Source organism: Brachycentrus maculatus, unplaced genomic scaffold (genome assembly GCF_059751285.1).
Source record: "Brachycentrus maculatus isolate JH-2025_06_01 unplaced genomic scaffold, ASM5975128v1 h1tg000258l, whole genome shotgun sequence".
Classification (NCBI taxonomy): Eukaryota; Metazoa; Arthropoda; class Insecta; order Trichoptera; family Brachycentridae; genus Brachycentrus; species Brachycentrus maculatus.
Window position 1 is genome coordinate 696,622 of NW_028281009.1, and position 14,307 is coordinate 710,928.

The window sequence follows — 14,307 nt, forward strand, 5'->3', positions numbered from 1 at the left end:
ACCCTGGACTGAGCACCTTGCCTTCATGTAACTAATGTTTAAGATCAATACGATGAAGTGCCTAATGCACCATTGGGTGCGGATAAGGGTTAGAAGAATTTAAAAAAAGGCTCTATTAATAGTCTCAGTAAAAACACCAATCATAAAGAAATAGTTGCATCTGAAAAGCTATTAATGTGTGTTCCCTAAGGGTGTTTGTGCACCACACGGAATTTTACCGTCAGGCACGTCAGCTAGCGTTTTAAAACGATGATTGGCTTGTGCTTTTATCCATCTTTTTTCGGATCGGTGCTAGAACACGTTGTGCGTAAATTCGATCACGCTAAACTGTTGTAGTTGCTTTTATTTTTCAAAACCAGACTGCCGGACGGTAAAATTCCGTGTAGTGCACAAGCTGCCTAACATCTTTCACTTATACATCTGAAATCCCGATATATATATATTCCACTCATATATCCAAGAATCTGGAACCCGGGACTAATCAATTTGCTTGCGCATAATTAGTAACAAGGTTAAGCCGTGTTGTTCAAAAGAAGAGTTTTCCAGACTTTTAAAATCATTGTCATATATTGCCAATGGACTTCTCCCTCATTGAACTTAAGGAAGTACAAATGACTAAAGACTGGAGTTCTGAACTTTGTAAATATTTGGAAAGTAGTGGTAATTTCTGTAGGTGTGAGGTCATAAACCCAAAATATTAGTCAAAATATGTTCAATGAACAAATATTTTTTTTTAGAATTTTCCACTGCTAGTTTTTAGTAAATTTAAAAAATGCTACATCTCAAAAATTGAAAGCTATTTTTCTTTTAAATCATTCATTTATGTATCCTAAGATGTAGATTTATGATTACTTATCTTGTATATCCCGAATTCATGTTACTATTTTGTAACATACAAAATTTGAGATTTGTCTGCCTCCATAGTGTAATAGTAGGCCCACTTGGCTATCGTACTGGAGGTCCCGGGTTCGATTCCCAGGGGAGGGTCAAATAAATAGAAGTGATTTTTTTCAATCCAATATTTATTGAATATTACCCCGAACTGGTCCTGAAGCGGAGGGCTGATCACCCTTCTTTTATGTATTAATGATCAAGATAAAACTGCATTTATAAGATACAGTGCCCTATGCACCATTGGGATGCGGATAAGGGTTAGGAGAAAAAAATTGATAAGATATGTATCTAGATGTCGGTCTGATCATTACTCAATATTATTTTTGACATCTCATCAAAGATGAAGAAGAATATGGAAGTCTGGGAATTTTTTTGTAATAGGAGATAATCCAGATTTTGTGAACAAATATTTGGACACACTCAAAATGTTGTAAATTACTCAATAAGCTATGTCATAGTTTTTCAATGGAGTAGTACCGCTTACCAGTGGATGCCGCAGAGGTCTTCTTGTAGGCCCTAGGAGATAGAAGGGAAGGCTGGGAAGGGGAAAATATTTTTTCTCTCTACGAGCCGATTTCCTTTTCCCCACTGATAAAAAATTGAGGCAAAGAATGGTTGGGAACTAGTGCTATTAGTGTACTTGACAAATTTTTAATTATAACAAGAAAAAGGAAAATAAAAAACCTATTCAAGCAAATAATTTTTAAACCCATAAATGACTATAGTTCATAAGTTTCTACAAATTTTATGCAAACAAGTTTAGCGTATTTTGTGTAACAAAGATTCAAACCCATTCATATAAACAATTTCCTATTACTGTATTATTCTCGATATTTTTTACAAACTAAGTCTTCACTTTCATAGCCTTATATAAAAATACAAAAACCTAAGAATTAACACTGCCTTCACTGCAGCATACTATGAACAGGGTAACAAAGAAATCTTTTATTTTCTATTTTGTTTATCCTATAAACGAAAAGGATAGGATGGTAATAAAAAAAAACTCAATGAATTTATCGTACTTTTATAAAAAATAAGAACATTCCATTAGACTACTGAAAAATACTTATCCTATATTGCTGCACTGGTTGTAATGGTTACTAGAAATTCCGTTTAAAGTAAAAGTGATTTTTTTAAAGATTCAACATTAGGTAACACGCACACCAGAAGCCGTAAGAGCCTATAGACCAGTGGTTCTCAACCTGGGTTCGATCGAACCCCAGGAGTTCGGTGAGTTAGTCTCCCGGGTTCGGCGAAGGTCAAAACACACACCGACTTACTATACGATATTATGAAAAAAGATAAGACGTACAATATATTCATTTTCCAATAAATCTAGTATATTATTTGAAAGGAATATATCAAATATTATGAAAAATTATACGATGTACTATATATTCATTTCTCCAATAGGTTAAGTATATTATTTGACATGAATATTTCAATCTGGCAATATTTTATCCAATAAAGGGTTCGGTGAACGCGAAAATATGAAACTGGTGGGGTTCGGTACCTCCAACACGGTTAAGAACCACTGCTATAGACACTATAGCAAGATAAAAATAAATTTGTTTTGTTAAGACTTGATAGATCTTACCGATCCATCAGAGAGAACCATACCTACCCAAAATTGCATTTTCATTCGGTGAACTGACTTCGTATGAAGGGAACTTAAAAAGAGAATGTATATTTTTTTTTAATTTATTCATATACATGTATATATTTATACCTACATTTATTTTCTATAGAAGAGTCGGGAGTGTTACCAGATTGCTTACCCCAATGGCGGGTTAAAAGAACATGCAACAAATGACTCGATCTATTAGCGATCATAGCCAGGGAATGCATTTAAGCGATTCTTTCTCAAGACAAATTGTATTTTTCTATCCATGTCTTCATTGTAGATAGCTTTACACTTCTCATAATTGACGCGACGTCTTGTCTGAAAGCAAAAGACGACTCGGTAAGTCTAATTTTTGCCAATGCCTACCGGGACATAGGTCCAGCGAGTTCAGAACTAGAATACTATGGAAGCATGCAGCTTGAATAGCCTCAATATCAATGAGAAAAGAAAAGAAAAGCGAAAATCCCCGCAGGACCTACCTGAAAGGGTTTTTCATAAAAACGAGTGCGACGGTACTGATCCAATATTCCTTCTTTTCCTAATATTCTATTTAATACTCTACATGCTTCTTCGACGTTATTATTTTGTACAAAGACTGTCCTCGCAATAAAGGGTATGTGCCGCATCTCCAAAGCCTAAAAGGTGGAAAAATAACTTTGAATTCGGAGGACCATGAGATGCCGGAATTCGAGAATCATCCAGATACAGAGACATCGAGTAAGCTAACAAGTTATGACCGTAAAAAGAAAATAACAACTTTTCCCTTCACAGAAGTTCATTTTTATATTTTAAAAAAAAAAATAAATAAAATGAATATATTATACATAAACTCGAGAAAATACAATTTATGAGTACATATAATAAGACCAACTTTTACCAGACCAGTTAGCAGTGAACTTTCTGAGGCAAAACATTGTCCACAACTCTGAAAGCGGGAACATAAATGGGGTTGGCTACATGATCAGAAACAATCTCGGATACAGGATATGGAAACATTATACCTGACTAGCCCCATCCACAGCTCACACGGATGTTTACATTATATTACTTACTTGTACAATTATCAAACCCGAATAAATGCCAATGATTTGCCCGTTGGAGACTCGGTAAATAATAATATGAATAACCACAAAGTTCGACTGATGTCACCAAATATTGCTCATTAACACTTCTTACCGTTTTCACTGCACAAACACTTTTATTGTTACCTGATCTAGTTTTACACTTTTAGGCGGCGAAATCATCATGGCAATAGTCAAGTTGTTCAATAAGAGGCACACAAATACATTTACTCCGGAATACGTCCAAACAAAAGGCAATTTTAAAGACAAAATGATATTTCAACCTGCCAATATGAACCATATTACCCAAATAAAATTAGTCCGAAAGGAGTATGGATGAAAATATTGCATCACATCGAATAAGTGTTAAATTTACTTTAAAAAAATAGAACTTAATAGTGATGCATAGTTCCTCAAAGTTCTTGAACTTTTTATATTTTTTAAACCAATTAATTTTGGCAACATAATTGGTTGAAAAAACTAAATGAAAATGAAAAAAACGGAATGAGTCCCATCACGTAAACTGATTGCGATAAGATTTTTAATAATGATATTAGTTAATTTAAAAAAAAAAACCATTTTTTTTTACACAGTTTACTCTCCAAGAACTCACTCACTGACAGGTTAATAAACAAAAAAAAGACATTCAATGAGATGTATTGACTAAAGATAAATATACTACTGATTTATTGCATTTTGTTAGTTCGTTTAGAGACGTGCAGCACAATAATAATATATAAAAAAATAAGTGATTACATAATGACCCAACCTGCTTTGAATTTTGAAACTTACATTTTATTGATACTTACAAATTGAGTGGTTTTAACATTTTATATACTTATCTGATTAATCCACATTTTTATTAACTGCACTTCCCAAGATTCTATAAGTGATTATGAATATATTAAAAGCATTGAATTTATTGTAGTGATTGAAAAATACTTACTGTGAGAAATATTCATTAAATAATATAATTACATGAGCATAATCAGATAAAAACCATAAAAGTGAAAAGTAAATACACCATTCTCACCATAGGGTGTAATTTATACCAGTACTTGGAGTCTACGGCTGATAATATTTTAAGTTTAAAAGATTTTAAAAAAAAATAATAAAATAAATAAAATGAATGTTTTTATTTGAAATTCTTCCGAATATTCTAAAACTCATCCCTTCAAAAAATTATAAATATTATTTAAGGAATTCACGAGGCATTGAAGTTATTGATAAATGTGATGAACACAGCCGCAGACCTCACTTGGACTTACATACTGTTTGGATCTTCAGTTCAGTGCGAAAATAATTATTTCAATAGTTAATAAATAGCTGGATTTACCATTAAATGTTACTTGGCACTATTCTTACTTAAGTGCAGGAAGTTGTCACACTTGCGATGCAGTGGTAATGGATAAGAAAATTTTTAGGGCAACTAAAAACAACAAATAATGTAATATAAGAAAATGTACCGTAACTATAACCTTATCCGAGTCGCAGTACTTCTCGCAACACAAGTGAAGATAGCGATACAAACCTCTCAACAATTTACACATCATTCCTAAAGATAAACCAAATGTTTTTACGTTAATAATATAAAGTATTTCTAGGCTTAAACACAACAGCCGTAGCTCAATAGTCCTCTCCCTCGTATTCACCGTCTTCTTGGTTATCGTAATGTCCGTTGGAATCGTCCGGTTGAAATTTCTTTTCGTCTTCCTCATTTTCGAATTTGACATTGCCGGCCTCGAAGGGCGGGGGGTACTGAGTGGAGTAGTCGGGATAGTCGTCGACCGGCTCTTCCTTGATCTTGATCCTCTCCTCCTTGACGGTCCCGTCCTCGCGCTTCTCTCTGCGCTCGCGCCGCTTCCTCCTCTCGCGGTCCTTGTCCTTATCCCGGTCGCCGCGCTCGCGCTCCTTCTCCTTCTCGGGGCGCTCGCGGTCGCGGGAGCGGCGGCGCTTGCGTTCGCGCTCCTCGGGCTCGCGCGAGCGGCGCGGGCGGCGGCGCTCGCGCGAGCGGGACCGCGAGCGGCGCCGCGGCCGCTCCCTCTCGCGCGAGCGCCGCCGCTCCGGCTCGGCGGGCCGCCCGCGCCCCTCGCGCTCGTGCTCCAGGCGGTAGCGCTCCCTCTCGCGCTCGTTGTCCTCGCGCCCCGAGTGCTTGATGTTCACGTCGGGCCCGCCGCGCCGCGTGCCGCCCAGCCCGCCGCCCAGGCGCCGCGGCAGCCAGCCCTTCACGGTGCGGGCGCGCTCCACGTCCACCAGCACGCGCCGCCCGTCTATCTTCTTGCCGTCCGCGTGCTTGTACGCCGAGTGCATGTCCCTCTCGTGCTCGTACTCTATGAAGGCGTACCCGCGCGGCTTACCGTTCTCGCTGTCGTGGATGACGACGATCTTCTTTATGGGTCCGTAGCCCTCGAACTCCCTGCGCAGCTTGGACTCGGACGTATCGTAATTGATGCGGGCCACGAACAGCGTCTTGAAGGCATCGCCGGTGCAGGTCGTCACCGAACTGGGGTCCCACACGGCTATCTCCTGCTCCAGCTTGTACGCCACCTGCTCCGCCCGCTCCCGCCGTCGCCTCTCCAGCCGCTCCTCGCGCGTCTCTACTCGCGTCGGCGGCGGAGTCTCCGCGGGGTCCTCGAATTGGTCGAGGAACGCTCCCACCCCGAGGTAACCTTTTTGTTTCTTTTCATGAGGAAGTTTGTTCGGCGGAGGTAAGAAAGGTATGGGATCCCTCGGCGCGAATAGCGCCAGTAGATTCGGAGGTAAAAACTGCGTCATTTTGCCGACGAGTAATCACAAGCGATGAAATGCACTTACTGATGTTACGCGTTAAATCCCGATTGATCCATGGCGCAGATAAATGAAGCACATTGTAATATTCTAAACACAAGTTTATATTTTGATAAATGAAATACAAACCTTAACTTTAACGAATCTGCGAAATATAACCTACCACTTCCGAAACGCCATGAAGTACAATAGACAATAAAACAATATAACGGCAAGCGGAAGCGGTGACCATAGACAACTAGTAAATGCCTCAAGTAAGTACCAACATACCTACTTGATTATAGAAGATGGCTTCTTTTTTTTACTTCGGAGGATTTCCATATAATAATTATTGTAATAAAACAGACTAAACAATTATTAACATAATATGATACAAATCATAATGAATGGGAATCAACCAGTGCTACGTTACCGTATGTCATTTTTAATTAATTTCAAATATTTTATAAATTGATTTGAAAATGAATACTAAACAATAATACTACATTCCTTTGATCATGTATGTCCATTACTCTTGGACCTTTTTTAAGGCATCTCTGATGCGGGGATATTTCTAGGTAAAATAAATTATTTTCTAGTAGAATGAGAAAAAATTAGCTCTTATTATAAGTGATTAAAAAATAAATTACAAATGAATAAAAAAAGAAAATAAACTGTTTTGTTTGCCTGCTTGAAAAAAGTCATGAATTAAAATATTTGGCGACCATAAGTGATTACAGATTGTATCACATCAATATTTAAAATAAATATAATTAAAAAAAATAATAATAATAATAATAAAAAATATATGTATATATATATATATAACGCTCACTCCTTTCAAGAACGTCATAAATCAAAAATCGTCAATTTTGAGTTGTGCATGTTTTCGGAATGTCCAAAAAATGTACTTTATCCCAGCAAAAGAGGCATATTTTTAACTTAATATTTACCCGCTACAGGACAGAAAATGTTGTTTTTGCATTTTGAAGAAAACGAATTGTTTTATTATTTTTTTAAATAGACTAAATATTTTTCAAATGGAGAAAAAACCTTCAGGTTTTGCCTAAAAAGATCTGTTGCACAGTAAAAAGTTCAATAAGTGGCTTGATATTTATTTTTAATACATTGTGTTATATTTTTAAACTTTAAAAACGTTCTCCTGAAAAATCAAGTTTTTTGATTTATGACGTTCTTGAAAGGAGTGAGCGATATATATATATATTTATTGGTAGTAAAAATACAGGTATAAATAGGAAATATGTAGTTTATTTTCGAAAAAATAAAATAAAATTATCGTCTTATAAATAAAACGTAATAATATGGCATAAGAAATCACTGTACACACAATATTATGTATTTATAAAAACTAGGCTAATTAATTTTACTATTACTTAAATGATGTAAAATTATAAAATATACTTTAAAATCCAAGATTAAAATATTCCCGAAAAAGATTGCATAGTAAGAATATTGGATTTTGTAAGTTGTTACAAAAATATTCTAAACATGTGTTTTTAGTTTTAATAAAATTATTTATATATCAGTGATGTGCTAATACTGTTTTTTTACACAATCTCTAGCCTGCAACTCTCAAAGATAATTTGTTCTACAGGTTTTAGATTAGGTACCAGAGGATTCCAGATTTTAGGACAGACTTTCCATAATGCAGAGTCCCTTTTAGGATGAACATATTTAAGCAGTATTCAGTCCACGGTACATGCAACACCTCCTTCACATTTAAGGTCTAGATGTGTGCACTGTACAAAAATAAAGGGAACAGTAAAGCTCTCACTAAGCAAGTCACAGTGTATATTGTTATATTTCAGTCCCCCTATATATTAAATAGAGTAGTTCATGGCTGTTTGTGTAAAGGTGGGGACTGACTGGAGCATTTCGTCGTAACGTAACGTCATTCGCGCCGAGCATCCGACTTCGAATGGAGCACTCGGAACGCTGTACTGACTAAACGAATGCTCGCATTGTAACATGTTACGTTATGACGAAATGACTCCAGTTAGTCCCCAAATATACATATCATTTTAGCAAAATGTTAAATTTATACATATTTGTCATAGTCAGCTTTTAGAAACAACATTCATTGGCAAAATGGTACATTTATAAATATTCAGGAAATCATATTAACATGACATTTTATAGCTAAAATACTTCAACTAAAGACCGCAAATAATATTTTATTTTAAAAACTAAGGATACAATTGTGACATATTATTACTTATTTATTCATTGTTGCCATAAAATAATTAACACTAATGAACATTAAAATTGTGCTAAAATTATTTGGCCGACATTGTAATACTGAAATATGGCATCCCGCAGTTTAGAATATTAGCAATCATAAAAAGTAGTAAGACATTGTATCCATAAATAACAGGACAGAAAATAGAGAGTAATGCTATATACTTACATCCAAAATTATTCACACGTGTGTCAAAGAAATTATATTCAGCTTTATGCGGAAAATTATTTCTTAATTTACTCATTATAAGAGAATTCTCATTCTATATAGAGCATTCTTAAACTATCAATTCTATTCCTTCCAATTGTAACAGTCTTAAAGATGCTGGATTTTGTATTTAATTATTAAGTACATAGGGTTTTAGAAAAAGGTGTCCTCTTATAGAAAAAATTTAAATAACAAGGGCCAAAGGGACACTCGCAATGTCTACATTACAAAATATGCAAATGTGTTAATCGAGAAATAAAGTTAATCCTTTTAGTCAATCTACTATTGAATTTGTATTTTTAAGAATAGTGTGCATATCTTTTTTTTAAAAAGAAGACACTTAATATTTCACATATATATATTTTTTCGAATCTTATAAAAAAACCTAATATTATTGTTTATATTTCAATTCAAGCCAATGTTATATTCTGAATAATATTATTCATATTTAGGTCAGAAAATTTCTACATGACAATATTTTTTAAATCCCTTTTTATATTACAATACATTAATGTATATTGCTGTACTTGGCGGAACTGATATTTCTATGACACAATAATATACAGTATTTAGAAAAAAAAAACAGTAATACATCAAGCAAAGTAAAATAAAAATAAAAATGATTGATGTACTGATACTATATGTTTATCATTTGTAATTAGGAAGCATTCTTTCACAAAAAGAATGTCAGATTAGAATAACAAATACACTCAAGAAGGGAATGTAGTTTTTATGGTAAAAATATTGCAATTTACATTTTAACAAGTATTTTTAAACATTAAAATACTTGTTAACTTCGTAAGTTAACAAATATTTTAAACTTGTTAACACTTACGAAGTTAACAAGTATTTTTAAACATTAAGCTGAGGTATAAAGATAATATTTCCAATATGCTATAAAATATTTTATAACAGAATAAGCTGTACAAATAACTTTTGCTATTATTTTCTATACATTTTAATCTAAAAATCTCTTTACAACACAGGTTAAAAAAGAAATTATTTATACAAATCTGTACATCACTTTCCCAAATGCATATTGTAAGTCTATCGAAACCAATTTATGTAAATGATCGGAATATGAATGCTTCAGTTTTTTATCTTTTAATCTAAGCGTAGAATGATACTCCGATAACTTCAATCTAGTCATTATTTGTACTGATATTCAACCACAAAAAGCATATTGTTCCCTTATTGATTAATTAAAGCTAAGCAGTTGCAGAAATATACAAAGAACAATGAAGCACACAGTCGTATGTTAAATGCATCCGTTACAATTGTTATGTTAAGAACACGCTCATGAGAGTCTGTTTCACCAAATAGAGCAAGTCTAGTACTACATGCTACGTGGCTTCCATGTGCCGGTGCACCGTGACGGGGGCCAGCACGTGGTGCTTCCCGCACGGCAGTTGGGTGGTAGGCACCTCCGTGCCCCCGCGTCCTGACAGCCCAGGCGAGGGGCCCCCGGGCGCCAGGAAGGGCTCCACGAGTGCAAATGCCTGGTGCTCCGAGTCATCGTGCGGCGTCATGGTCGAGTAACCGTGATCCGACTCTCCCGCCGTGTTCGGCCGCCGGTACCCCGTGAGGATGCGGTACGGAGACACGGGGGCCACGGGTTCGGCTACAAGCAAAGGTTTGTCCAGATGCCCGGATCTTTCGTCTCGAATGTCATCTTCCGAGTTCAGGCGGCCTGTTGGCAAACCTCCGTGCGGCCACACCTCCGGCGGCGGTGCCGGGTAGGGTTCCAGGGTTTCCGCAGCGAGATTCTGCTTGTAACAGTAGACGGCCAATGCTAAGATCAGACACAAGGCCACGGCGCAGCCCGCTATCGGCCCGACCGCCGAGTAGGCCGGAGACTGGTCGTCCCGCGCCACCTGCCCGAGGGAGCCCTCCCCGTAAGGGGTCGGTCCCCCGAGGATACCTCCGAAGCACGAGGCTTGTGCCCCACAGAAAGGAACGACCAGGGGACTCTCCCCGTCTCTGTCCAACTGGCACCACTCGCACCCGAGCACTCCGAGGCAGCCCGACTTGCTGCCGTACGACTCGCACTGAAAGTTGAAGCAGGAATCTAAATGCGAAGCCATACTATAGAAGAAGTGGTTCTTGCGAGCGTTCTTCTCCGGCTGAAAGTCGCACAGGGGCGCCGGTGAGGGCGGTGAGGGAGATGCGGAGCATGTGTCCTCTAATAAAGCACACTCGCACGGACATTCGCATTCACTCTGCTCCATGCGATTGCAGTTAAGGCACAGTCGGTCGACCACGCTGCAGGGGCAGAAAGCTCCTAAATTACAGGAGGAGTTTACCATTCCCACAAAGGCGTTAGTTCCAGGAATGGCGGATATGTAGTAACGGGCACAATGTTCTCCGTGCACAATATTTGTAAGAATATTGTCTAAAGATGTGTTGAATTCGTAAAACCTTTGTACAGTGCCGTCCGCGTAGTTTTTACACAATTGTTTCTGAACAAATCCTCTTTGGTTTAGCATGTCATTAGCGATGAGAGACTCTTTGTGAGTGACGTGCTGACGCTCTACTGGCCCGGATCCGCCCGGATCCATCAGACCCGGGTGGGAGAGCAGATACCCCCGATTATCCATAATGAAGCACTTCACGCCGTGTTCGACACACAGAGGCAGAGAGTCCAATAGCAACTTGTAAAGATATCCCATAGACATATCCATAGAAAGAACTATCGACGGTTTAGAGTTCTCGACTAAACTAAAGGGAGCTCGGGACACGGTGATTATATATCCCGCTCCGCCGGCATCCAAGTGCGGAGGTGTCAGAACTACCTTTCCCGGATTACGCAGCGCTCTCGAAAACCAAGGTTTTCTGTTCGGTTCAAAATCTGATTCCAAAATCGAACCGGGAAACATAACCAGAACCCCATTTTTTGAGGCCGCATATCTCCGTACGATGTATTTGTTGAAAGCTCCTTGAATGTGTTGCCTCTTGAAGTAACTGAGCATTGGATTTAATATGCCGACATCGTTGCGAATATCACTCTTCAATCCGGGGTTGGAAAGCAACCTCGTGGTGTCCTTCAAATAGGCCATGTAACTTCGCATCAGAGTAAGAGAGACGTCTTTTCCATTCCTAATATCGTACAAGTACTGGAAAGGCGATTGGAAGCTCGAAGGGCTGAGGTAAAGAGTGCCCTTGTGGATAGTGGCCACTTGCTGGAAGTGTCTGCACAAGGCGGCGTGCGCCGGCGGGAGCAGGTCCATGCGGTGGTGCTGCAGCTCCCGCGCCACTCCGCCCGCCAGCTTGGTGTTCTCCCCCCTCCCCGTGTCCCCCCCTACGCTCTCGGTCACCACGCACACTATGTATAGCCCTCTTACCCATTTCCACGTGTAATCCGTCCTAGCCTCTTCCTTTGTAATACTCGTGGTCCCGCTAGAATTATGCAGCATGTTGTCCTTTACAAGATAAAACTGTTCCATCGGCTCTAAAAATGATATGTCTATCAATTTCGGCTCGGAGACGATGACTTCGGGCCGAGGATAAGTCGAATGGGCTATAACATTACCAGAGAAATCAATTACAAACGCTCTGTGTCGTCTCGTGAAGGAGTTGAAGTAAATAATGTCCTCCGCTAGATCGGACAAATAAAGATCTAATACCAGCAGCCCGAGAGGTGCGACCGGCAGAACGACGGGCACCAGCAGGTCTCGCTGCAGGGGCTCCCAGAGAGGCGGCCCCGCTTGAACTTCTTCTCCCGCCGGATCTACAGGAAGGCGCAACATCAAACGGGACGCAACTTGCCCCACGGATGTGGATCCGTTGAAGCGGATAATAGATTCCGTACAAAAGATGTTGTAATCTTGACAAATTTGGGACATAATCTTATTAGTAAGCTGTTCCAATTTTTCATTTCCCGCTCCGATATGTATATCGCATCCGCTGACTATAAAATGGGGACGTGTCTCTCTTCTGAAACCGGTAATTAATTCTGCTATTTGCTTAACCTCAGACGCCAGATGAGAAAGATCTCCGATATAAATAATTGAAACATTTAGCGTGTTACTCGAAGGAATATTTTCTAAAATGGATTCGAAGGCCTTTGTTATATTAGGAGAAGTATCGCCGGTGTCTACAGTGTTCAGATACTTGAATAGGAGATCTTTGTTCGATTCCGTGGCAAATCCGACCGAAGCGGTTTCATTGTCACATTTAGTGGAGAGCGGAACCATGGCGGCGTTTCCTACGGAGAGGAAGCCGACCAGGTCCCGAGGCGTCAGGAGGCCGAGGAGTTGGTGCAGCAAAGAGACAGCGAGGCGCGCGCCCTCCAGCTCCAGGCGAGAGGAGTCCAGCAGGATGAGGAGGAACTTGTCACGGGGCTGGAGGTGCCGGTGGAACAGCTTTCTAGAATTGCTCCAGGTAGACACCGGCCCGCACACTTGGTCGGTGGCGGCATCCCTGACCGATAAAAAGTATTGTCTTTTCACTTTAAAATTAAATTTCTTGGCCGCATTTTTAATGTAAGATTTAAAATTACTTTTAGGTATATTTAGTGTCACTTTATCGCTGTTGATTTTAATGTCTCTGAGGTGGTGAGATTTTTTAAAGGAATTCAAGGGGCACGGATAAGTGAAGGACTGAACGTTAGAGTCATTCACGAGATTTCTCTTCATCTCCTGCAGTATCAATGTGGCGGTGTTTATCTTCACAGAGAGCCGCTCGGAAATAGTGAGCGCGAGGTCATCGTCCGAGAGCGGCCGAGTGCTCGGGTGAAGAGAATCTAGAATATTTTCTAGGGTAGTAGATCCTAGTTCTTCGTCGCTCGCTTCGTTGAATTTTGCGGCGAGGATGGTGGCCGCCTTGCCGATCATCCGCTTGCGGAATATTTCGCCAGGTGATTCGCTAGAATTCGTAACGCTCGGCGTTTCTTGCGTCTTAGTCTCATCTTGTGTTTTAACCGGTCCAATCGCACAAATGAAGTATGATACGACAATTAAAATCAGCAAATTCCGATTCATCGTTAACAGATCCATCGCGGCGATGTTTTTGATGCCTTAAGATGGGGTTTTTAAACCGTTAAAGTCATTAGTGTCATGCTGATCTAAAAACATGATTGTTTAAATTAATATGAAAACGTTTTGAATAGTAAAACATTATAAATAATTTCAAGCTAAAAAAAAACTCACTAACAAAACACAACTGTCAAGTAGATAAACCATAGATCAAAACTTTTCTAGATTGGTATGTTCCTTGTTCTGTTAGTACCTACTTAATATTATAATCAAACAAATTTTACAGAAAAAAATATTTTTAAATCTATCTATTTTTAAATCTGTTCTCCCGCTGTGATTCAAATTATCAACTTGTTTCTACCAAGCTGCGTCCTATTTTATTTGTTTTTTTTTTCAATTTTGGAGTTATTGACTTTTGAGTTTTCATTTTTTTCAAAATGTGTCTTATAGTCCAAAATATTTTATAGTCAAAATAGTCTAAAAGAGAAAGTATATTTTATTTGAAAATGTATAAAAATGGTA

General features: G+C 38.7%; 3 protein-coding genes across 4 annotated transcripts; all 3 read right to left on the reverse strand.

Moving 5' to 3' along the window:
- Positions 1 to 2,581: 2,581 nt before the first annotated feature.
- Positions 2,582 to 6,568, reverse strand: mRpS21 (mitochondrial ribosomal protein S21). Of its 2 annotated transcripts, XM_088265826.1 has the most exons (3): positions 6,496 to 6,568; positions 2,998 to 3,153; positions 2,582 to 2,836 (listed from the first exon to the last, which is right to left on the reverse strand). In XM_088265826.1, exons 2-3 carry the CDS (start codon positions 3,142 to 3,144, stop codon positions 2,717 to 2,719), a joined length of 267 nt encoding a protein of 88 aa, XP_088121952.1. In that variant the 5' UTR covers positions 3,145 to 3,153; positions 6,496 to 6,568; the 3' UTR covers positions 2,582 to 2,716. The 2 variants fall into 2 exon arrangements, with proteins under 2 accessions (XP_088121952.1, XP_088121953.1); XM_088265827.1 differs by lacking the exon at positions 6,496 to 6,568 and having other exon boundaries at positions 2,998 to 3,281.
- On the reverse strand, positions 4,359 to 6,550 carry snRNP-U1-70K (small ribonucleoprotein particle U1 subunit 70K). Its single transcript, XM_088265825.1, has one exon. The coding sequence runs from the start codon at positions 6,352 to 6,354 to the stop codon at positions 5,206 to 5,208; it is 1,149 nt and encodes a 382-aa protein (XP_088121951.1). The 5' UTR covers positions 6,355 to 6,550; the 3' UTR covers positions 4,359 to 5,205.
- A 1,032-nt stretch (positions 6,569 to 7,600) lies between the features above and the next one.
- Positions 7,601 to 13,962, reverse strand: LOC148305935 (VWFA and cache domain-containing protein CG16868). The gene has a single exon (XM_088265824.1). It carries the CDS (start codon positions 13,804 to 13,806, stop codon positions 10,156 to 10,158), a length of 3,651 nt encoding a protein of 1,216 aa, XP_088121950.1. The 5' UTR covers positions 13,807 to 13,962; the 3' UTR covers positions 7,601 to 10,155.
- Positions 13,963 to 14,307: the final 345 nt, after the last annotated feature.